Source organism: Moschus berezovskii, chromosome 13 (genome assembly GCF_049115385.1).
Source record: "Moschus berezovskii isolate FMDL1 chromosome 13, NW_MosBer_1.0, whole genome shotgun sequence".
In the NCBI taxonomy this organism is placed as follows: domain Eukaryota; kingdom Metazoa; phylum Chordata; class Mammalia; order Artiodactyla; family Moschidae; genus Moschus; species Moschus berezovskii.
This window is the reverse complement of record NC_142472.1, coordinates 54,881,787-54,907,046: the sequence shown is the minus strand read 5'-3', so window position 1 is coordinate 54,907,046 and position 25,260 is coordinate 54,881,787. Positions and strand designations below refer to the sequence as shown.

The window sequence follows — 25,260 nt, the reverse complement described above, 5'->3', positions numbered from 1 at the left end:
AACGATTCTCACCATTTCCTACTGACTAGTCCATTGACTTCTCTGAGGAACTGGTTACTTTTTCAAACATTTTAGTCTGTTGAAGTACAGTTGATTTACAATGTTGTGTTCAGTTCAGTCGCGCAGTCGTGTCCGACTCTCCGCGACCCCATGAATCACAGCACGCCAGGCCTCCCTGTCCATCACCAACTCCCGGAGTACACTCAAACTCATGCCCATCGAGTCGGTGATGCCATCCAGCCATCTCATTCTCGGTCGTCCCCGTCTCCTCCCGCCCCTAATCCTTCCCAGCATCCGAGTCTTTTCCAGTGAATCAACTCGTCGCATGAGGTGGCCAAAGTACTGGAGTTTCAGCATCAGTCCTTCCAATGATGGCAAAGTGATTCAGTTATACATAGACACACACTCTTTTTCATATTCTTTCCATTATGCTTTATCACAGAATATTAGATATAGTTCCATGTGCTATACAGTAGGACCTTGCTGTTTATCCATTCTACATGTAATAGTTTGCATCTGCTAATCCCATCTGCTTATAGCCACATAGTATTATTTTTGTTCATACAGCCAGTTTTCATTTAGAGGTAGGTAACTTCACTTTTCGGAGAAGGCTATGGCACCCCACTCCAGTACTCTTGCCTGGAAAATCCCATGGACGGAGGAGCCTGGTAGGTTGCAGTCCATGGGGACGCTAAGAGTTGGACACAACTGAGCGACTTCACTTTCGCTTTTTACTTTCATGCATTGGAGAAGGAAATGGCAATCCACTCCAGTGTTCTTGCCTGGAGAATCCCAGGGACAGGGGAGCCTGGTGGGCTGCCATCTATGCGGTTACACACAGTTGGGACATGACTGAAGTGACTTAGCAGCAGCAGCAGCAACTTCACTTTTATCCTGAGGGGGGTTGCTTTCTGGCATGCCAGCCTTACAAGTAGGATTTTCTACCAGATATCCCTCCCCTGTGAGGACCCTGAGTTTCGTTTCCAGTCCCCCACACTCTGGGAAGCCATTAAAACTGAATCTGCTGTTTATAAGGTTCTATAAAAACCCTCAGAGTATAAATGCCTTCACAATCCTATTCAACCCTACTCCATTTCCACTGTCATGCATATTTTGGCCTGTTGTGTCAGATTGTTTTAAACTTTTATGAAGATCTTTTTTCAAATACCCAGTTGTTTTAGATAATTTCAGGGGGAGAGCTCATGCAAATCATTTAGCCTTTTTGGTGGGGTCAGAACTCCTCCCACACCTCGAGGAATTAGTCCTTTTGATTCATGGCCTCTGTTTCCTCATGGGGCATCAGTCTTCAATATCACTTAGAGCATGGTATAATTTGCAAGGTAGCTGCAGCTACTCTGTACATGGCTCCTTACTTCCACCCATAATTGCCCCTCAACAGCCATGCTTTGTGGAGTCCTTATGTCTGCTTTTTATAGTTCTCTTTCTTCCTCCTCTGCTCTCTTTTGCAGCTTTTTTCCTGTTCTCAGAGTGACTGCTGTATCTAGCCTCTCTGCTGAAAAATCATGGTTAGCTGAGGAATTACCTGATCAGCCATCATCAAACCACACCTGAAATATCCATACCCATTTCTAAGAGAAGCATAAATAGATGAAGCCATATCCTAATAGGGTAATGATAAACTCAAGGAAAGGAGGATGTTTAGTCTAAAAATGAGTCACCTTTGGGAGAGGGAGTGACATGACTGTTTTCTTCAAATATTTAAGGCATTATCAGACAGAGGTGACACTGGCCTTACTCTTTAACACTCCAGAAGAGAAAGCCAGAACCAAGGGAAGGCGATGGTGGCGACGTTTCAAGGAGGCAGGTTTCAGCTCCCTAGAAGAAGATAATCTTGAATAGGAAGAATTTCTGAAGGTTGATATTATGTGGACCTTACAAATTAGATGCAGTATCTTGACTAGAAGTACTCTGGCTCATTGAATAAAAATTTGATCCTTGGATGCTGTTCAGAACAATTAAAGGTGGTACCTGCTTAGTAATTTCATCACTGAAATGAGATTCTTGCTTCTGGAGTCTAAATCACTTCTTCTGTCTGGTGGCTATGAATTAGGTGCATCAAGCTGCAGAATTGGCTTCCTAATATATGCAACCTAGACCCTCCCCCCTGACCTATATCTTGTCAGGTTGAGTTTAGGAAATGAAGCCGGGCAAATAAGTTGTGTCTGTGGCTATGTTTAACAGATTGAAAGAGGTTCACGCAGTAGCCAGGAAGGAAGCTGTCTGCTCTTTTTATTTCCTTTGAAAAAGGATTCTTATACTCCTAGATAAAACAATGTGTTATTTTTGTATCTGAAAAGGATGAGCGGACTAGGGAATCAAAGTGGCTTCTTTAAATAATCACAGGTCTTGTTTGGTTTGGACTGCCCAGGAGCATATGTGGAGTGCTCAAAGGGGAAGCACTAATATTAAAAACAACAGCAACAAAACTGTTACTAACCAAAATAGTTTCTGAAATTAATAGCCCTCCATAGTCCACAGAACTCAACGGGACTGTTACAATGCAAGGGTGGCACATTTTCATCAGAGGATTTAAAATAAACTATATTTTATTATTATAAGTAATAACCACTATATCTATATACATATATGTGTGTGTGTGTGTATATGTTGGGTTGGCCAAAAAATTCATTCAGGTTTTTATACAGTGTCACAGAAAAACTTGAACTTTTTGGCCAACCCAATATACATATACACACATTCTTCTAACACATTTAGGCTTTGCTATTGAAATAATAGCAAAGCATAGTAATAGCATTTGTAATTATTCAAGAGAAAACAACTTGAAAAATAGCTACCATTTTTAACATTTGTTAAAAGCTTATTTTTTTGGCTTGTGTCAGGTCTTCTTTGCAGCACTGGGAGCTCAGTAGTTGCTCTGGCAGCATGTGGGATCTTAGTTTCCTGAGGAGGGATCAAAGCCACATCCCCAGCCTTGCAAGGTGGATGCTTAACCACTGGACCACCAGGGAAGCCCCTGTAACATTTTTTGAGGATGACTGATGAATGCAAACAGGTGTGGTTTGTGAATTTTGTGCCACAATAACCTCATAGTGACACATTTCAGGAAAGGACACACACGGCAGGAAGGATACACTACATTTCTTAACAAAGTCCCAAGTGTAAAGAGAAGGAAGAGCTTCTAACAGACTTGTCTTAGGGACTAGCCTCTCCCCTCTGTCCTTCTGAGCCTCCTCTGACCTCTCACACAGCTCTCTGCCCTGGCTCTCCTGGCACTAGGAAGGGTGTGATAAACTAATTCACACGGAGATGTTGGTGACTGGTGTCACTCCTCTCATGGGTTTCCCCAGGAGAGGAGAGAGAGAGTTGAGCTGGCAGCTCCCCGATTTCACCCGGGAGGGCTGGGGGTGGGCTGTGCATGCCTTTGTACTGAAACCTAAACAATGACATAAAGCTGGCCTTGATCAAGAATGCAAAACATGGTGCTGGAATTCAGTTAGAACATCTCACACTTGTTGACCGTGCAGTGCACCATTTTAAGCACATAATATGCATCAGTCTTCTTCGCTTCTGCAACAATCCAAGGAGGGTTTTTTTTTTTCTACTTACAAGTGAGAATCTGAGGCCCCAAGAGGGTGAGGGCTCTGTCCAGGGTTACGAAGCTGGGAAGTGGCGGCGCTGAGAACTGGATCCCTATTTAACCACTCCACTCGCCTGCCCCTCCACCTGGTAGGGAAGAGGCCCCGTTCTGAAGTCAGGTGTGTCCCTGCCCATGAGCCATGCAACCCTGGACAGATGACTTCACTCCTGGAGCCTCAGTTTGCTCATCTGCAACGTGGGTGTGAATTATGGCATGCCAACCATACAGGGTTGCTGGAAGGATTAACAAACTTAACAGTGCATATGACAAAAACTTCTCAAATATATGAGGAGAATGGCAGGCTATAGTCCAGAAGGTCACACAGAGTTGGACACAACTGAAGCAACTTAGCATGCACGCCTTATTTGTTAATATGATAAATTGAATTCCATTTCAATAAAACTTGCTGTATTATACTTTTTCTAGACTTAGCTAGTAAGTCACACAAATGGTGTTCCAGGCCACAAAATTCCTATTTGACCTAAGGCTTTAACTTACTGTGATAAAAACGTGTTAAAGGACTGATAGAATAGCAGTTTTAAGTATCTTTACCTACAGTTCCTCTTGAAATGTACTTCAAATTTAATCCAAATACAGTATATCCATACCTCACCTCCCAAGTTGTATCTGTATACCAAACTATGCAGTATACATATAAGGCTTCATATTCTGTATGTATACCTAAAAGTAAGTGTGTGTGTGTGTGTGTGTGTGTATGCATGCTCAGTCGCTTCGGTCGTGTCTGACTCTGTGCGACCCCATGGACTGAAGCCCACCAGGCTCCTCTGTCCATGGGATTCTCCAGGCAAGAATACAGGAGTGGGTTGCCATGCCCTCCTCCAGGGGATCTTCCCAACCCAGGGGTTGAACCCACATTTCCTGCTTCTCCTGCATTGGCAAGCGGATTCTTTTGTGTTGTGCTACCAGGGAAGCCCTCATAATCAGTATGACAGTCAATCTAAATGTCCAATAAGCCTTAGAGAAATTATACAATAAGGATTACTGGTTACTGGATTTTAGGTTAAAGGAGGTAGCCTTGCTTGATTGACTCCCATGGGCAGCCAGGTCCAGGTGTATTGATTGATTTTCTTTTTATCCATATATAAACATTTATTGAGTCTTTCACTAGGCCAGTGCTTGAGATGCAGAGTGAACAAGAAACACACCCTTCTCTTGATGTCCCAATAGCATAATGGGCAATAAACCCACATGAACAGTTCCCTCAAATTAAAACACCACCAGAACCAGAGAATAACTCCTAAGTCATGCTGAGTGTTAGACGAGTTTCTCAGGGAAAGTAACTCAGTGGTTTACGGAAAACGGTCAGTACTTGGGTCAAAGTCTGATTAGTTTTAGAAGGAAAAGCAAATTGTGTTTTATGTAATATGTTTGAATGAAAAAAAAATTATGTTGCACTTGAAGTCCAAAAAGTAATAAGAGGAGGACTTCCCTGGTGGTCCTGTGGTTAAGACTCTGTGCTCCCAACGCAGGGGGCATGGGTTCGATCCCTGGTCAGGGGACTAACGTTCTGCATGTTGCATGTGTGTGCATGAGTGTTGGTTGTTCAATTATGTTCGACTCTTTGCGACTCCATGGACCGAAGCCCACCTGGCTCCTCTGTCCACAGAATTCTCAAGGCAAGAATACTGGAATGGGTAGCCATTCTCTTTTCCAGGGAATCTTCTCCACCCCGTGATCAAACCTATGTCTCCCACATTGCAGGCGGATTCTTTACCATCTGAGCCACCGGGGAAGTCCACGTGCTACACAGCATGGCCAAAAATAATATAAAAAATAAATAAAAATAAAAAGTAATAAGAGGATTTTTTTAAAGGAAAAGAGAGTAAAGTCTCCAATATAACATCTAGTTTTAACCATCTCCCCTGTGAGGTGGGGTGCTGTGTTCACGTCCACACTTTAGGGATGGGGCTGGCGCCTAGAGTCCCCAGTCGCACTCACAGCTGTGTGCAGGGTCAGAGAAAGACTTCCTTCTCTGCAGTCAACGCAGGCCTGGGGCTAGGGCCCTGGCCTCTTGCTGGGGAGTTGCCCTTACTTCTTGGGCACCACCCAGCTACACCTCATGAGTTGAGCTACCCGGTTCTGCTGCCCGTTCACTCAGGTAGTCTGGGGCCACAAAGAGCCATGTGTCCCAGCCGGGGTGATGCTGCCATGTCACACAGCCTGGGTCCCATGCAGACAGCACTGCCCGCCACTGTCAGAAAGGCTCAGGGCAGGACGGCAGGACACAGCCAAGCTCTGCAGGCTCTAGGCAAGACACACCACCTTCAGAACTCAGCCCTTCCCCCGCCTGCCCTTCCTTCCCCAGCAGGGACGGGACGAAGCCCGGGAGAGTAACTGACACAGCACGTTCTGGGCAGCCCGGTCCGCAATGTGAAATAAGAGGTACAAATACCTGACTTCTTTGAATCAGCCACCTTCTTGTCATCATCCCATATAAAAACACCCTCGTACCACGTCCCCACAGCGCTCTCACACCCATCAGACAGGAGGGACAGCCCTGAGATACAGTGCTAAGTCCTGTTATTGTCAAATCCACCCGTGTTCCCCCACCTCCAACGCCCACTATGTACAGCTGGGCTGTTTCATGCACCAAGCTCATCAGCTGACACCAGCGAGGTGAAGCTGGGTCCAAGGCAGGCCAGTGTGTGGATGTCTGACCCCTGAAAACACAGCCGACAGCGGATGGGAAGAGATGCTGCTGACTTAGGTCAACCTACAGCGGACGATCCTCATGGTTACTTTCCAAGCGAAGATGAAAATCAAGTTACCAGATGAGACAGAGCCTGGAAACCAGGTCTCACAAAATGAGTTCAGTTTTCAAAAAACAGTAACAGAGTATTAAACAGATCTTTCCCTTCTAACCAGTGTTCATCGAAGATGTTTTTAATGAGCTGATTCCTTAAATGCCTAAGCGCACCCGGACACATTCAGTCCCACTGCAAGGAATCTGCCTGAGTAAGGACTGTGGAATTACTCTGGGGGTCAACTTCCTGCCCCTGGGAATGCAGTGGGAAAGTTCCCACCGTGGGCGGGGTCTCTCCGGGTCAGTCCTTGCAGAGACAGTATGCAGTTCATGTTCAGTCCCAAGATGTTCTCGGCCCCTCCAGCAGCCAAAGGCCACTGTGCCCCAAGCAGGTCCCAGTCTGCTTTTTGGTTTCACAAAATATATCTGCAGCATAAGCAAAGACACGTACGTGTGTGTGTGTGTGAATACTGCGAGGAAACATTAAATCTCTCACCTCAGGGGCTCATACATGCTCAGTTGTTTAGTCGTGTCCAATTCTTTGCAACCCCCTGGACTGCAGCCCACCAGACTCCTCTGTTCATGGGATTCTCTAGGCAAGAATACTGGAGTGGGTTGCCATTTCCTCCTCTAGGAGATCTTTCCGACCCAGGGATTGAACCTGAGTCTCTGCATCTCTGGCATTGCAGGTGGATTCTTTACCACTAGTGCCACCTGGGAAACCCAAGGAAACCCAAACTCATTAACTTGCACTTACTGTCTTCCCATTGAGAGGACCCATACTGAGAGAAGAGGGGGTCATGCCCGGAAATTTCTCAGTTGATCACATGAGATACAGGGAAGAATAACCACAAGCTTCCAGAGCAGCAAATGAAGCCAAGTTGACTCATTCATTCAACGAACACTTTCAGAATGCCTGCCTACCACGTGCCGGGCACTGTCCTCTGCACTAGAGACATCACCGTGAACAAGACACCCACCTTCTGCTGCTTCACTCAGAGCTCTGAACACACCTGTCGGTTCATACCTGAACAGCAGACCATGAGCTCCTTTCTGTGCCCCTTCATTTGCCACCACATTCCAGCCCCCAGAGCAGAGCCTGGGACTCGGGTGATGTTCTATATGCTTATTGGGTGAATATACGAGAACAGCAATTTGGCCTGAAGCCTTTGAAAACTTCATGAAACTCTCTAGAGACAGGTCAAAGTATGACTTATCCACCCAATTGGTGAGTGGGGACAATGAGTACGGTGTGACCTCACCCCTGAGAAGTTGATATCCTGGTAGAGAAACAGTGAAGGCAGAAGCACAGAGTTAGAAGGGCTGGTCTATTTATGAAACTACAAGTAGTTTGATGTAGAGCATGTGGGGGGATGGTTGGACAGCAGGAGATGAGGCTGAAGAAACAGGTGAGGTTGGGCAGACAGGATGTAAGAGCTTGGGTTTCTCTCCTAACAGTGCTGGGGGTAGGCAGCAATGATGGAATTTAAGGAGCCCCATCACTTTGCTGACAAAAGTCCACACAGTCAAAGCAGTGGTTTTTCCAGTAGTCGTGTACAGATGTGAGAGCTGGACCATAAAGAGGGCTGAGCACTCAAGAATTAATATTTTCAAATTGTGGTGTTGGAGAAGACTCTTGAGAGTCCCTTAGACAGCAAGGAGTTCAAACCAGTCCATCCTAAAGGAAATCAACCCTAAAGACTCATTGGAAGGACTGATGCTGAAGGTCCAATACTTTGGTCACCTGATGCGAAGAACTGACTCACTGGAAAAGCCCCTGATGCTGGGAAAGACTGAGGGCAGGAGGAGAAGGGGGCGGCTGAGGATGAGATGGTTGGGTGATATCACCAACTCAATGGACATGATTTTGAGCAAATTCTGGGAGATGATGAAGGACAGGGAAGCCTGGCATGCTGCAGTCCATAGGGTCGCAAACAGTCAGACATGACTGAATGACTGAACAACAGGATAGAATCTGTGATTTGGCAAGATCGCGTGGGCTCAAGCAGAGGAGAGAGACTGGGGGCTCGAGGCTGGCTAGGAAGCTGCTGCAGTCATTCAGGGGGACTGCAGAGGCCTTGACTTAGGTGGTGATCCTGTGGTAGGACAGGAGGAGAGGGTTTCATGAGCCATGGAAGCAGAAAGAACAGGAACTGGGGGTAGGCTGAAAAGACAGGAAATGCCAGAGTCCCCTCCGGATGAGAAGACACACCATGGTGGGGACCGTGGCCCACAGGGACTGTTTGTACATGGTGGCTGAATGGAGAAGGGGAAAGAGGCTCGTTTTAAGCTTGTGTACTTGATCCTGTTCCGAGCAGAGAAGCTGCACTGGCTCCAGCTGCCCGAGGCACTGAGTTGGGACCACAGGGATGCTCAGAATTCTTGCCCCACCTCCATCAGAGCCCTACCGTTTCCCAATTCTGGGTCATCACTCACACATTCCCTCTGCCTATAGTGCCTTCCCCTGCCTTCACCCCTGCAGGTCAAGATCCATTTCAAGTGTCACCTCTCCCTCAACCTCCAAACCCTCTGCACCTCATTTCTTTCCATTTGCCTTAAGCCTCCTGGTTGGGCTGTAAGTGAGCTCCTGGTAGTGACAGCTTCCCGTGAGTTACCTACCCGTCGTCTCCTTGCCTGGAGTCGGATTCAATACATCTTCACTGAATTAAAACAAAGAGCCCAGGGACTTCCCTGGTGGTCCAGTGGCTCAGACTCTGTGCTCAAAAAGATGCAGGGACCCCCAGTTCGATCCCTGGTCAGGGAACAAGATCCCACACACCACAAGGAAGATCAAAGGTCCCGGAAGCTACAACTAAAACCTGGCTCAGTCAGATAAATAAGTTAAAATAAACCAAGAGCCCCCCTAGATGAAGCCCTTATCCATGAAATGGGGATATTCTTGCTCCCCTGCTTCATAGGCAGGTGTGAAGACTTGACGCATAGTAAGTACTCAATAAAAAATACCATCATCCACATCACCATTTCTTGGGGGTGGGGTGGGGGGTGCAGGGCAGGAGGTGCCATGGAACACAGCATGCAGGATTTTAGTTCCCCAGTCAAGGATCGAACCACTGGCCGGCCAGGAAATTGCCTCACTGTTTCTAAAGGGAATAAGTTTCACTTGGTCTTGGCCTCACTTGATTCTAAGTCTCTGTCTCCCTTTAATGGGCTTCCCTCAGCTCAGTCGATAAAGAATCTGCCTGCAATGCAGGAGACCCGGGTTCAATTCCTGGGTCAGGAAGATCCCCTGGAGAAGGAAATGGAAACGCACTCCAGTATTCTTGCCTGGAAAATCCCACGAACCGAGGAGCCTGGCGGGCTACAGTCCATGGGGTCGCAAGAGTCGGACACAACTTAGCAACTAAAGCACCACCAATGAAGGTCAAGGACAAGGACACTCCCCTGGCATCGAGAAGCAGGGAACCTTGGTCCTGGCTCACTGGGGCATTCCTTTAAATCCAAAGGAGGATCCTCTCTGGAAGCATCTCTTGGATACCTTGGGTCTTTTCTTTCTGGTCATGGAGAAATAGTGCTCGGCTTTCATCTCCGATTCTGAGGAACAAGGTGATGGGGAAGAATCAGCTGCGGCAGGTCCCTTGGCTCAGCTCCGCCTGAGGAGGCGCCTCGGACGTGAAAGCCCCAGACATGAGTGGTCAGACCCAGAGGGTTGACCTGTCTGTTCCAAGAGGAGTGAGCGGGTGATTGTGACAGTCCTGGAGCTTTATTTTTATTTTTAAAGTCTACTTTGAAGAAGTTTGTGATTCCCCAAGGAGACTTTTTATGTCCTTTTTTTTTTTTTCTTTAGAATTTCCTCTCAAACCCATTAGGGAGATTTCACATCGTCCAGATTTAGCACTTTAATGAGGTCTTGTTCCTGACTCAATTTTTTTTCCCGTTTTTAATTTCTCCTCTGACTTTTAACTCACTATTTCTGGAGTTGTTGGCAAACTCCACAGCAACATTTCTGGAAAGTCTGTTCATTTCCATGCGAGTTTATGATGATAATAGCGTGAACCCTGCCTGACCCAGAAGGTGAGAGGCTCTGTGCTGGGAGCTGATTGTGTTCACCCTGATGAAGCACTTGGGGGCCACTGACCCTTTTCTGTCAAATCACAGACCCAGGGGTTGTGAGCTGCTGTTTAGCGCCCTCTTGGTGTTTTTATCTCTCCAGGGACCTCGGACAAGTCTAACCTGGAGCTCATCACTCTGACGTGCACCTGTGTGGCTGCAACCCTCTTCTGGCTCCTGTTAACACTTTTTATCCGAAAACTGAAAAGGGTAAGAATATTGCAGATGAAATTCTATGCTCCTTTTGGCAAAAATCTGCCACAAGGCCCAGTGGCGCTGCTGGTGTAGTGACATCATGCTAGATTTCCCCAAAAAATGCCTGCTCCCCCAAATGCCTGATGTCTGGAGCAGGTACTGAACATGGCAGATGAATCATTAAACTGTCTCTCAGGACTTCCCTGTTTGTCCAGCAGTTAAGACTCCGCGCTTCCACTGCAGGGGGTAAGGGTTCAATCCCTGGCCAGGGAACAAAGATCCTGCATGCTTGATGGCCAAAAAAAAAAAAAAATTCAAAAAACAAACATCTCACCCTAACGTGGGGTGTTCAAAAAAAAAGAAAAGCTAGAACAATGAACAGATGACTATGTCCCACACACAGAAGGTACATCTTCAGTGTAAAATGAAGTCTTTAAATTTCACTCGAGATCTGAGAAATACTCATTTTCTTAATCTCACTCAAGGAAAAGGCAAAATAAAGACCCACCTCTGTCTTATCTCAATCTGCTGTTCCAAACTCTGAGCCCCATGATAAAATTAAGTTCTTCAGCGTGTGAGGCTCAGGTTGGAATTCAAGACATCAGATTCCTATCATTAGGTCTGTTCGCACAACTTGTGCTTCTCTGAAGTTTACTGGGTCGGGAGGAGGGAGGGGGAAACGAGCCAACACTCATTCGTTCATTCAGGCCTTAAATATTTCCCAGGTGCCCGCTCAGGGCAGAAGCCAGGCCCTGTGTAGGGCTCTCTGGTGAGAGTGCAGAGGAGAGGCTGCTGTGTGTAGTCTGGGGAGAGACTGACGAGCACAGGCAGCTGTCAAGCGGTGACCAGAGTCCGCGTGTAAGGGAGGGGAAGCCTGCAGGCAGAGGAGATGCGGTGAGGAGGACAGACTGACCGGGCAGAGCGGCAGAGCGGGGAACGGCGGACGAGGGGAGGCAGGAGAGGAGAGGCTGCCCAGGCAGGCCCTGTGGGCCTCGGGAAGCAATTTCCTCCGCATTTTAGAAGAGGAAGCCTTGGCGGTGGGGGGCCGGCGGGGGTGGGGTTAAGCAAAGGTAGATGACTGTAAGTGTGAGAGGCCTGTGTCTGGAAAGACGATTTCAGGCTGTATGAGGAGAAAGGAGCAGAGTGGACAAGAGCGAACAGAGAAGAACCCAGTGAATGGAAGAACGCAGTCCAAGTCAGAAATGACGGTCGCTTAGTCCAAAGGGTTAGACTTGAAGAGATATTTAGGAGGTAAAATCAACAGGACTTGTAAAGTACCGAGGAGAGACCTCCTCAATTTCTAGAGCTGTATTAGTCCTTATTAACATGCAAGTCTTTTTTTTTTTAATAAGAAGGATTATATTATTTTTATTTAAATTTTTTAATTTATAAAGACTAGTTTTAGTTGCTGTTAAAAGATAATACATTAAAATATAATATATGGAAGAAAAATATATCAACCAGTTATCTTTAAGTAGTTCTGAATTAGAAAGTCCTTATGTAACATAATAAGCTCCTCATCTCTTATGCTTTAATTATTTTTTTAAAAAATCACTTTAAATTACTTTCATCATTTTATGTGCTGAGTGTTTGTGGCACATTTGGGGAGCTCTTTGTGTCATATCTCAGTTAGTCCTTTAAAAAACACAAAGATATAAATATATTATTATTCCCATTTTAAGGAGAGGGAAACTGAGGCTCAGAGAGGTAAAATAACCTGCCTAGAGTCACTCAGCTAGTTAGAGTCGCAGCTGAGTTTTGAACTCAGGTTGTGTGACCTTAGACTCGCTGTTCGAAACCAGGAAGGTTATACTTTCCAGGGTTGGTGTGTCGACTGGCGGCCCTCCTGCAAGGTGAATAAATAACCTGAGGTTTTTGCTGCGTGGAGCGACTGGCTTTAGGACACAACAAGGAAAGCCACTGCTTTCGAAGGAAGCAAAAGTTAAACAACGGGATTTGGAAAGGGGAGGTACATCATATAGGAAAACACATCTAACAAAAGCGGAACCTGCCAAATCTGCAAGGGCGGTACAAAGACTAGAGTTCAAAGGAGGAGAGGGCAGAGAAACTTCAGAGAGAGCCCCGCTTAGAGCCAGACTTTGAAGGTTGCGGCTGGAAGGAAAGCAGCAGAAAAACAGCCCACCCTCACTCTGGCCCACTCCCCAGGTTAGGAAAAACGTCTGGGTACTTTGCATATGGGAGCTTAGTGGAAATAACCCTGGAAAGGCACTCTGGGACTCAATCGAAGAGGTCCCCTGTATGTCTAAAAAGTTAGAAAATTTGAAAGCCAGTAAGAAAGGATGAATGCAAGAAATGACCATCTCAATGGCAGAATGCCTATAGGATTTGAGAAGTAATTGGTTTGGGAAGGCGAAGAGGAACAAGGCATCAAAAACATATCTCCAGCTGATTTCTCTAACCGCTGTGTAAATTCCTCACTGATAAGCACTTTTCATCCTCACCCTGCACTGGCCAACTAAAGCTAATATTTATTCATGCTTACTGTACACCAGGCCCCTCGAACAGCTTTTCATAGACTATTTTGCATGATATTCACAGCAACTCTATGAGATAAGTACCACTAGCAACACTGTCTTACTGGTAAGGAACCTAGGCTTAATAAAGTTAAGTAACTTGCCCAAGGTAATATGTAGGTTCTGATGCAAACCCAGGCCTCCACGTCTGGGCTCTGAAGTGCCTGACCAAGCAATTTCCATGCCCAGCACCCAGTGGGTGCTCCGTGTTTTTGTCAGTTTAAAGAATAAGCATTGGTCAACCAAGATTCTACCAGCAGGCTCGTCTCAAAGCCCTTCCTGAAGGTCTGTTGGGTATCTCCCCTCATCTGCCTTAAGACAAACCATAGGATTCCTCAGGTGCCACGTGGGCAGACTGTTTTCCGTGGGCTGCTCCCCTGGCTTGGTCACTACCCCTGCCCACCTCTCTCAGCCTCCCACAGGACCCAAGCTGTTCCTGGCTGGGCTGCAGCTCTTCCTGTGCTCTTGGAAGACTGGAGATCGTGTCTCGTGACCTTGGCTATCGCGCACACTGAGAGCTGGAGTCATCCATGACTCCATCCATGCCACTCATGAGCACCCAGCACCCTGGTGTGGGAAAGAACATTCCTGTCCAGCCCTGCAGCCTTGCACTAGCGTCTTTAAGTGGGCCCCCCAGTCTACTATGCTGGCGAACGCAGCTCATGACAAACGTGCTCCCTATCTGTCTCCATTTTCCACTCTTTATGGAGGCCAGGCAATCTTCCTGCCCTGAGCTATCTGTCACACATTTCAGTGATAATTTTTGTGAGAAAGAGGCAGATTGCGAGTGATGGATGAGGTGAGCTGTGACAGTCCAGGACGGGGTGAGTCAGGGCTAAAGAATGTGGGCGGGTGTGAAGTCGAATGGATGGGGAGGTTTGTCTTCTCTGCTCAACTCTGATCCTGTTTAGGGAAATGCACAGAAAGGAAGGGCCCTAAACTCATTTCAATGAAGTGTAAGTAACTTCTAGACAAGAGTTGTCAAAACCCAGCCTCTATGGGCAAGCATGCTTCTTTTCTGTCCTGCCTACGGAAATGCAGTCAATTCTACAATTAATGAATATGAACAGGGTATATTACCCGTGAATGTGAACCTAACACAGTAAATGTAAATCCGGTTACATATGATCTGAAATAAAGGGTATGTTCTGGGCTTCATTTGCATCACCAAGATAAAACAAGCACTAGAAGGTAGGTGCCACCTTATTTATTTGACATCTTATTATATACCAGTGGCCGAGAGAACTTGGAATATAGCCGTATATAAGTCTTACCCCTTTGCCTTTGAAATAACCAACTTCTATTTTTTTTAATTTTGTTTATAGCAAATATTTACTATTTCTTAACCTCAATTTCTCACTGAAGACAAATCTATTTTCTTTTTGTACATTTTTCCTTTTTTTTTTCATCTTTTTCCTGCCTGTGAGTCACAGCTATGTATGCTAAATATATAAACTTGCAATGTGCTGAAAAACCTTGCATTTTACATGAATTTTAATGTAAATACTCAAACAGTTCAGATGAATCCAGTCCATCTGAATAGGGACTCTCAAAATTTTGGTCACCAGGAAACTTGTGGAGCCTACTTGCTGGTGGATTCCTTTATATTATTCCTTCAGATGGGCTGCCTGTTTGGTGTTTAAGTTCTGAGCTCAGAACCCTTTTCCTGTAACTCCTCCAGGTAGATCTTATTCTAATCTCACTCTAGCCTTTTCAGGTTGCTGCAGCAACCAAGGGGCCTTCTGGGTGTCTTTAACCACTTCATATGAAACGCACTTCTCCACCATCCCAGGGACCCTGGGTTTACTTGGCCTCTTTAGCCTTTCTTACAAATGCAGAAAAGCCACAACCCACTGCTGACCCATCTGCCATGCGTATTCCTGCAGCATGACCATGGAAAGTTATTTATAGTCATTGTTTGGAATGATTTTATTAAAATACTTTGCATTTTTTCGGAGAATTATTATTATGTGATCACTGCTTTGTGGTGGTTTAGTCGCTAAGTCCTGTCCGACTCTTTGTGACCCCATGACTGTAGCCCACCAGGCTCCTCTGTTCATGGAATTTCCCAGGCGAGAATACTGGAGTGGGCTGCCCTTCCCTTCTCCAGGGGATCTTCCCCACCCAGGGATCAACCCACATCTCCTGATGTGGCAGGTGGATTCTCTACCCCTGAGCCACCAGGGAGTCTCTGATCACTGTTTAAGAAAAAGCATTAAGGTCACTGTAGAATCTGAGTGCATTTGGTCCGAGACAGGACAGTGGAGGGGGTACCAGAGAAACTCACTGTGAAAAGAATAAGGGGAGTGGCTTGATGGAAATTGCATGCTTGTGTGAGATGCATCTATGTGCATGCAGAGGGCACGTCCTGCTCCCGACCATGTGGTTTCAACCCAACGAACCAAAATAGGAGCTGATGCTGCCAAGTACTGTTTTACATTACATATCTGGGTTTAAGCTGTTCCCTGGTTGGTGACTCTGAGATCTCTTTATTCCTTAGTCGTCTTCTGAGATTAAAGCCGACTACCTGTCGATTATCATGGACCCAGATGAAGTTCCCCTGGATGAGCAGTGCGATCGACTCCCGTATGATGCCAGCAAGTGGGAGTTTGCCCGGGAGAGACTGAAGCTGGGTAATGTATTTGCTCCCTGCACTCCTAAACCTGTGCCAGCCACCCACTGCCCACAGAACACAGTGCTCTGAGGGAAGCCGAAGTAACTAGATGCAGGATTCTACCCTCTAGTTGCTCAAAAACCAGCAAGGGAGACCGACACAGAGATAAAGACTTCTCTGGAATGGTGAGACAGCAGATCAAGGGGACCAGGCAGCACCTGTCCCTTCTTTCAACAGTCATCAGGCATCTTCACCGAGCAGCTGACACCCATCTCAGTGGTAGGGATGCAAAGGTGCTTGAGTCCAACCCCTCTAAGGGAGAAGGACACAGACACGAGAGCAGATAAAGTGAAGGGGAAGGAAGCGATTAGTTTCAGCAGTGTCTTACAGGCACTGTTAAATAACAAAACTTCTGTGGATGAGAAAGTGGTGAACATGTGCCCCAATGTTCATCGCAGCACTATTTACAGTAGCCAAGACATGGAAGCAACCTAGAGGTCCATCGACAGATGAATGGATAAAGAAGTTGTCGTACATACATACGATGGAATATTACCGAGCCGTTAAAAGGAATGAATGCGTCAGTTCTAGTGAGGTGGATGAACCAAGAGCCTGTTACACAGAGTGAAGTAAGTCAAAAAGAGGAAAACAAGTATCATACATGCTACGTCACTTCAGTTTTGTCCAACTCTTTGCAACCCTGTGGACTGTAGCCCTCTAGGCTTCTCTGTCCATGAGATTCTCCAGGCAAGAATTTTGGAGTGGGTTGCCATGTCCTCCTCCAGGGGATCTTCCTCACCCGGGATTGAAACCACGTCTCTTACATCTCCTATATTGGCAGGTGGGTTCTTTACCCCTAGCACTGCCTGGGAAGCCCCGATCCCATGGACTTTAGCCTGCCAGGCTCCTCTGTCCATGGGATTTCCCAGGCAAGAATACTGGAGTGGATAGCCATTCCCTTCTCCAGGGGATCTTTCCAACCCAGGGACTGAACCCGTGTCTCCGGCATTGAGGGCAGATTCTTTACCATCTGAGTCAGGGAAACCCAAAAATTATGTATTAACACATATATATGGAATCTAGAAAGATGGCACTGATGAGCCTATTCACGGGGCAGCAGTGGAGTTGCAGACATAGAGATAGACTTGTGGACACAGCAGGAAAAGGAAAGGGTGGGACAAATTGAGAGCAGCGGGAAATCCATATATTACCATGTATAAAATAGACAACTAGTGGGAATTTACCGTAGGATGCAGGGAGCTCAGCCTGGTGCTCTGTGACAACCTGGAGGAGTGGGATGGAGTAGGGGCTCGGAGGGAGGTTCAAAGAGAGGACACAAGTACATCTATGGCTGCTTCATGTTGCTGTATGGCATAAACCAACACAGAATTGTAAAGTGCTTATTATCCATTTAAAAATAAATAAATTTTTAAAAAATATTAGAAAGTGGTGACCTGGAACACAATTCAGAATGGGGAGGTGCAGGGAAACCGAGTATTTGGTGAAAGAGCTGGTGCTTGGCACAACTGAGGATCAAAAATCCCCATCGCACGAATCTATAAGTTACATTCTTCTAATTTCCCTGGGTGTCTGAAATGGCCAACACAGAGAAAAAAGCCCTTCTCTTTCATGTTTATGCTCCGCTGACAGAAAGGGAAGATTGTTGTTTCCTAGGTAACGGGGATGCTGTCAACACCAGGTAACATGCTTTCCCTCCAGCTCAGCCCCCAAGTCCCTCCAGCTCAGAGGTCACAATGCACTTTCCTCTTCAGCCCAGGAGCTACAGAGCAACAGGAGCCTCCAAGACTCCTGTCCAGATACTCACAGTGGCTTCTGAAAGTTTTCCACTCCCCGCTGTGTGTGCCAGAATCATTAGTATTTGGAACTAGGAAGAGAGATCTTGGAGCCAGTGGCGCTTGCTTGTTACTCGGGGTAGAGCATTTGTTACAATGCAGTTGCAAAGCTTCCCCTCCCCCACACGCAGACTGTATGGGGGGAGGGGGAGGGGACAGAGGGATTTTCTTATTCTCTTGGGCTTGATTCCACCTTTATTTCTCCCTATATGAGAAAGAAGACTTGGGCCGCAAGAGTATGTGCTGTTTGGCTTGGGGGAGAAAATTGGAAATCAGTTAAAAAAAAAAAAATCAGTTAAAAAAAAAGCTGGAAAGACAGGCGAAAGCCAGCAATGGCTGCTGATGGGGACACTGTGGGGATCAACTAAATTTAGACTAGTTTGGGGCAGGTGGTACCCCAGATGAGTTCCTTCTGTAGATCTAAATTATATGGCAGCCGGCCCAGACCCCTCCACCCCCAGTGACCTTGGCAGGAACATGCGATAATTTTCCCACAACTGTAAGCCATTCTCAGGCCACACTGCTTTCCAGAGGTATTAGTCACAAGCAGGCACGCTTCTTCTGTACAGGATGCGAGAGCTTTCTGTCCCATTCCTTCATTCCTTTGCCTCAGTTCAGTTCAGTCAGTTCAGTTCAGTCGCTCAGTCGTGTCCGACTCTTTGCGACCCCATGAATCACAGCACGCCAGGCCTCCCTGACCATCACCAACTCGTGGAGTTCACTCAAACTCATGTCCATCAAGTCGGTGATGCCATCCAGCCATCTCATCCTCTGTCGTCCCCTTCTCCTCCTGCCCCCAATCCCTCCCAGCATCAGAGTCTTTTCCAGTGAGTCCTTTTCCATGAGGTGGCCAAAATATTGGAGTTTCAGCTTTAGCATCAGTCCTTCCAATGAACACCCAGGATTGATCTCCTTTAGAATGGACTGGTTGGATCTCCTTGCAGTCCAAGGGACTCTCAAAAGTCTTCTCCAGCACCACAGTTCAAAATCATCAATTCTTCGGCGAGCAGCCTTCTTCACAGTCCAACTCTCACATCCATACATGACCAGTGGAAAAACCATAGCCTTGATTAGACGGGCCTTGGTTGGCAAAGTAATGTCTCTGCTTTTTAATATGCTGTCTAGGTTGGTCATAACTTTCCTTCCAAGGAGTAAGCGTCTTTTAATTTCATGGCTGCAATCAGCATCCGCAGTGATTTTGGAGCCCCCCAAAATAAAGTCTGACACTGTTTCCACTGTTTCCCCATCTATTTCCCATGAAGTGATGGGACCAGATGCCGTGATCTTAGTTCCACTATGATCCTTGATGGCCCATCGAGGTAGACTGTGAACCAGAATTCCCCCTGGGGCTCTGTGGGTTTAGATAAGCCCATTTCAGAAGATGCTCCTTGCTAGAGATCTTATAGTTCTCTTCCCTCCCAGAGTCACTAGATGCAATGATCCAGCTGATATGCATGCGAGTGTCTCTGATGGCTGAGAGTAAGTGTGTCAGACAGACCAGCTCAGCCTTTCAGTGCCGAGTATGGCTCCAAGGGCCTGAGGAAGCCTTGTCCCCCTTCTATGGGAGCAGAGAGGCCCAAGATGTGTCTGTTTCTTAAGCCAAGTAGATGACAGAGAACAATCTGAAGTCACGTCTGACAAGTGAAAGTAACCAAAATGATGTCTGGATGGATGAAAAGCTGGTTTGACGCAAGAGTTATAATGGGTTACAAATATAGAGAAACACACAGACCAAATGGCTTCTGATTTCAGCTGCGTCCTCTCTCTGGATTACAACCCACAGCCCTGGTGAGAGAAGCTGGAATTGATAGCATCTGAGAGACAGATGGAGAAGGAAATGGCAACCCACTCCAGTGTTCTTGCCTGGAGAATCCCAGGGATGGGGGACCCTGGTGGGCTTCTGTCTGTGGGGTCACACAGAGTCAGACATGACTGAAGTGATGCAGCAGCAGCAGCAGAGAGACAGATAGGGCTGGGGCTTGGGTCCAGAGTATTGCTACCATTGAAATTCCTGGAATCCAGAACTAAAGAAACTTGTTTTATTAGTGATTCCTCACCAAACCTGGGAGAAAATTCAACTCCTATATATTTATCACAGAAGTTGAGATCATGTCAAACAGGGGATCTTCCCATTGGAAGATAAAGTCAGAATTACCTACCATGGGAAGGCACACAGGATGTCTGAAATCTGGTGAGTGGCTTGAGCCTGGGCTGCTTCTGCCTCCTGGAAGACTAGCCTGGATGCCAAGAAGGGCTCAGCTCCAGGCTGTCCTGCTCTCCCCCAACCACCCTCCATGTCCAGGGACCCTACCCAGTCCCCCTCAGAGGAGATGCCAGTAGTATTCCTTTCCGTAACAATGACGCAGCAACTTTTCCAAGCTAGCTAGTGGCATCCAGGTAGCACCAAGGAGGATTTTAAGGGAAAAGAAGGACCAAGCGAGATCAACTCCAGCGTGGCAGGGCTCCCCTGATGCTGGAATTGTGGGTCCGCCAGAGGACTGCGATGTATCAGACGATTAAAGAGCCTGTAAGAGCTTCAGGCTGTTTCATGAGGGGACAGTCAGCTTCCAAGAGAATAAATGAAAAATCTGAAGGAAGTCAAGTGAGAACGGGCTCGTCTTCACTGGTCAAGGCAAAGTTCTCAACTCACAGAAGTTGAGATCATGTCTGACCGGGCACCTTCCCGTTGGAAGATGGGAAGTGTTTTGTGCTGACAAAGAAGGGAATGTGTGGGGGCTGGAGGTGTGAGGATGAAAAGGACGCCGCCTGCCCCAGACAAGCAGGAGTCTGTGGACAGGTACCCAAGACAGAGATGCTCGTTACCTGTCTCAGGCTCAGGACAGTTTTCACAGGAGACAATAGACGGTGATGCAGAAGAAAAGGTGTTCTTTTACCCTATGAGAGCAAGGATTAAGCCTTTAATCAGAAAACACCAATTTTTACAAATCTGGGGAAGGCATCTGCCAGCATGCTCCCCGTATCCCATTTCAGGGTCCACTTGACACTCTTGTATGCAAGAGAGAAGCCCTGATTTCACTATTTCTTGGACACTTTGATCTGAAGAAGGAAGCAGAGACTGCATCCCGGCCCATGAGCATGCCTTGGGAGGAGGATCTCTGTCAGCACGACAGGTGCCCCTCTGACCCGGGGAGGTGTGTCATCTCACCAGCGTTCCTGTGAGACCCAGGCAGGGAGACGCCTCTGATGATGCTGGTGACCAAACTCTTCCCACGTCCTTACTGGATGCTGGGGGGTGGGCAGTGGAAGACTCTAAGTTGAGGCAGGTGAGGACACTTTGTTATTGAGGAGGTATGCATGCAAATACAGAGGTTCTGGTAGGATGAGGACAAGGAGAGCTTCATTACAAACTTTCCAGGAATCTTAACAAACAACAACTGTGTCCTTTGGGAAGGAAGGGAGGGAGGAAAGTTAGCTCACTGAAAACACATTATCAGAACAGCCTGAGAAAGAAGTGGGACCAGAGGTGCTGTGTTAAATTAACACTGACTACCAGAAACATTACTTTGCCAACAAAGGTGCATCTAGTCAAGGCTATGGTTTTTCCAGTGGTCATGTATGGATATGAGAGTTGGACTACAAAGAAAGTTGAGGGCAGCAGAATTGATGCTCTTGAACTGAGAGTCCCTTGGACCGAAAGGAGATCCAACCAGTCCATTCTAAAGGAAATCAGCCCTGAATATTCATTGGAAGGACTGATGTTGAAGCTGAAACTCCAATACTTTGGCCACCTGATGTGAAGAGCTGACTCACTGGAAAAGACCCTGTTGCTGGGAAAGATTGAAGGTGGGAGGAGAAGGGGACGACAGAGGATGAGACGGTTGGATGGCATCACCGACTCGATGGACATGAGTTTGAGTAAACTCCAGGAGTTGGTGATGGACAGGGAGGCCTGGCGTGCTGCAGTCCATAAAGTAGCACAGAGTAGGACATGACTGTGTGACTGAAGTGAACTGAACTGAACCAGGATTTAATTTTCATCAAGCATTTTGTTGGCTTCCCCTACTCCACAGCTCTGCCCCCAAAGAACCAACAAAAGGTGACTTCTTTGACTCACTCTTTCTCCTGCCATATGACGACTGAGGGATACTGGTTTCCTGTGGGACAGGTTGGAGTCAGCGACGTGTGTCCTGGAGATGCAGAAGGAAGCACTGATAGAAAAGCGGGGAGGTGCCCTCCTCACAAGCACTGTTCATCTATGCAGCCCACGGGCCCCTCTGGTTAACTCAGGACTGTAAGAGACTTGGTTTGAGCATCTCACAAACTCCCAAATGCACCTCTCCCTTCTGTACTAATGCACAGGGACCCTGATGCCCCATGCACCAGGTTCCGAGAAGATTCAGGCATGGTCCTTGCCCCTTTGAGTCAAGTGGTCTCACTCAAGGGTGAGGGAAACAAACAAATGTGCTAGCAGTCATTAGAGCACAGCATACCACTGGGGAACCGTGAATGAAACCTCACACTTGGTTTCTGCACTTGGCAACCACCTCTCTGTGGTTGAAACAAATTGCTACCCGGGCTTGAGGGGCACATGTTTTGACCCACAAAGATTTGTAATCATCTTGTAAAGGCACTTTAAAAATACAGAGGATATTCTGCTTGGCAAAGAAGTCTGAGAAATGACTTAAGTGATTTTTTGGTAGCTCTGAAGCATCATTGTAGCCAATAGCAGTAACCACCCTTGTCAGTTTGTTCCCTTTGCTGAAACACGGGTCAGAAGAAATAAGCTTAAGTGGCAAGAAAAGGGGTTTAGTTTAAACATAGGGGAATTTTTGTGGTAATGATGTTATCAGACGATGGAAAAAACCAACCGCAGATTCGGTAGCCTCTCCCCCTGGAGAAGGACTTTGTAAAAGAAAATGGGCCATACAGCTGCCCCAAATGTCCTCAAAGGTCCTAGCCTCGCTGTACAGGTCAGGGGCCACATGGAAGTGCAGTAAAGAGTTGGAAGGAAAATACCACATAAATGTGTCCCTAACTCATTTGGGGCTGTTCATTGGAGATTCGCTTCAAAGCTACATGCCACACATACACACATAGGGAAAAGTCCCTTTCTTCCTGAAATAGACTTAAACTGATACTGCTGGCTTGACAAACAAACCAACATCTTCTTTCCACTGTAGGCAAGTCACTCGGAAGAGGGGCTTTCGGAAAAGTGGTGCAAGCATCGGCATTCGGCATCAAGAAATCACCCACCTGCCGCACTGTGGCTGTAAAGATGCTGAAAGGTATGGATGCTCTAATTGGGCTTTCGACTTCCCCATATTGTTCCCTATGTGTTCGTACTAGTGGAATGTGGCCTAGCAACAGACAGAGGCCGTGTCTGCTCTAGCCACATAACTTTCTTCTGCTGGAAGACCCTTGACCTCTGGAGCTTTCCATGAGGCCACCAAGAGCTCAAAATAAACCTTGTAAGTGAAACAGTCCAGCAGTATCCATGGGAAAGTGATTTCTGTCAAAGATGTTGCTCCTACCACATCTCAGACTCTTCTAGGCTACCAGGGACCTAAGCTCACAGTAACCACAGGTATGAATTTTTGGAGTGGTCCCCTATGACATTACAATGGAAACTTGGCTGTATGTCTAGATCTCAAAGGCTCAGCTGGGGCTTGAGCTCACTATAAAGACGAAGAAGCTAGAACAACTGAGTTGATCAGAACGTCAAGCTATTTTATAGCATCAAGTCCTGTCCATAAAACATTTATTTCCTCTATAGAGATTTAAAAACAAATAAATGAATTATCTTTCTATGTTGACGATATTATCACTCTGTGAAGCACTGAGGGGTGGGTCACATGACAATGCCATTTACGACCACCACCCTAAGGCAGAGTGAAAATGAAAACCTCATAAACCAAACATCTCCAAGAAACACAGCTCCCCACTGCAGGGGTCCCCAACCTCCAGAATCTATCGCCTGATGATCTAAGGTGGAGCCGATGTAGTAATAATACAAATAAAGTGCCTAATAAATGTGATGCACATGAGTCATCCTGAAACCATCTCCGCCCCCTGCCCCCAGTCCATGGAAAAATTACCTTCCACAAAACTGGCCCCTGGTGCCAAAAAGGCTGGGGACCTCTGCTTTAAAGTGCAGAAAGCATTTCTTCGTTGTGATGAAATTGTCATGTTACTTTGATGCACTTTAAGTTTCCCAAACCGAAAGAAACAGGACTGAAAGCCCACAGGGTAGTTTTCAGCTTTCCAACGTCGCTGACACATTGCCAGGGGGTTTTCAGGCACAGGAAGCTCTGCACTCAGCCAAGCAGGTAGCTGGCAAAGAGTCCAGCTGAGAGACCCACTCGCTGGGTGGGGGTGGCAAAGCCTTCACCTTCATCCAGCGCTGACACTGTCACTGCAAAAAGCCCCGTGTGGTGATATTTTCCACTTCAAAAGGCTGTCGAGTGACAGCCCTGATAAAGCTCTGCAAAGAGCCTGAAGGTAGCCAGAAAAAAAGGAGTTTTGCATCCATGAAACAGGAGGACTTGTTCAAGGGGAACTACCCAGATGATCACAGGCATTTCTGAGAGAATTCCTGCATTCCAGCACCCCACGCTGGACACCCCCAATCCCAGGGTCTAAAGAGAAAAGGCATCAACACGTCTTCTATGCGAGAAAGCACCAGACTAGGTATTGGGTTATGGAAAAACCCAAACGAACTTTCTGGCCAACCCTATAGTAGCTACTATAGTAGTTTGAATTGCATGACATTGTCACTTTTCTTATTTTTCTGTCTACAGCTTCTGTGAGGTAGATTTTATTATCTCAGTTTGCAGACAGAGAACCAGCGTCCAGAAAGGTTAAGTAGCCCCTGCAAGGCCACACAACTCAGCTGTGCAAAAGTAAGAGCTCAGCGCTCGGGGGCAAGGCTCATCCCCCGACACACACACCTCAGTGCTACAGAAGAGCCGCCTTCCAGAAATGAGCCATTGCTCCAAAATCCTGAAAATGGTTCTGGTCTGTGTTGAGGCAAGCTGGTATCCAGCCTTGAGATAAGCTGACACTAAATCTGAAAGCATCTTATTCCTTAGCTGGTTTTGTCTCCCTGCTTACGACCACACGACCACACACAAGGAGACAAAACTAGCTGAGGAATGGCTGCCCATGCTTGTCTATTACAGGCCCAAGAGTAAAGCCATGGCCCTGCCTATAAGTGGAAAATCTGAGCCAAAGAACCTGGTTTTCCCTCTGTGCCAAAGGGGCATCAGGGCGCGAAAGGGTGAATTTGTGGGGGAAATTCTGACTTGAGATTTTCTTTAAAGGTCCAGAGAATCTGTTCTATGCAATACAAAAATAGTATGTGTAATATTTTAATAAAGGCTTATCACTTTTTTTAAGCCAGCAGCCTTGACTGCAAGAGATTGCCAAGTCACCCACTATATAACATCACTAAAACACTATTTTCATTCAGGGTTTCTTGTTTAAGTTGGTTGGTTATCTGTTTCTAGGAGACACTGGAAAGGCAGAAGGTCAAACAAAGGCCATGACTCAGAAGCTCTTTCAAAGTGCCCTTGAGCAAAACCTTTAACCTTTCTGGGCCTTAAGCCCATGTCTGAGATGAGAAGAGTAATCATGTTGTTTATTTGTTTAACGAA

The 25,260-nt window shown here is 46.7% G+C and overlaps 1 protein-coding gene across 1 annotated transcript in view; it reads left to right on the top strand.

Annotated features, from left to right (window-relative positions):
* FLT1 (fms related receptor tyrosine kinase 1) overlaps positions 1–25,260 on the top strand; it is a 205,612-nt gene that overhangs the window by 149,239 nt on the left and 31,113 nt on the right. The window contains exons 16-18 of the mRNA XM_055426324.2: positions 10,555–10,661; positions 15,681–15,813; positions 22,789–22,893. Coding sequence (XP_055282299.2) covers positions 10,555–10,661; positions 15,681–15,813; positions 22,789–22,893 — 345 coding nt within the window. The remainder of the gene's footprint in view (positions 1–10,554; positions 10,662–15,680; positions 15,814–22,788; positions 22,894–25,260) is intronic.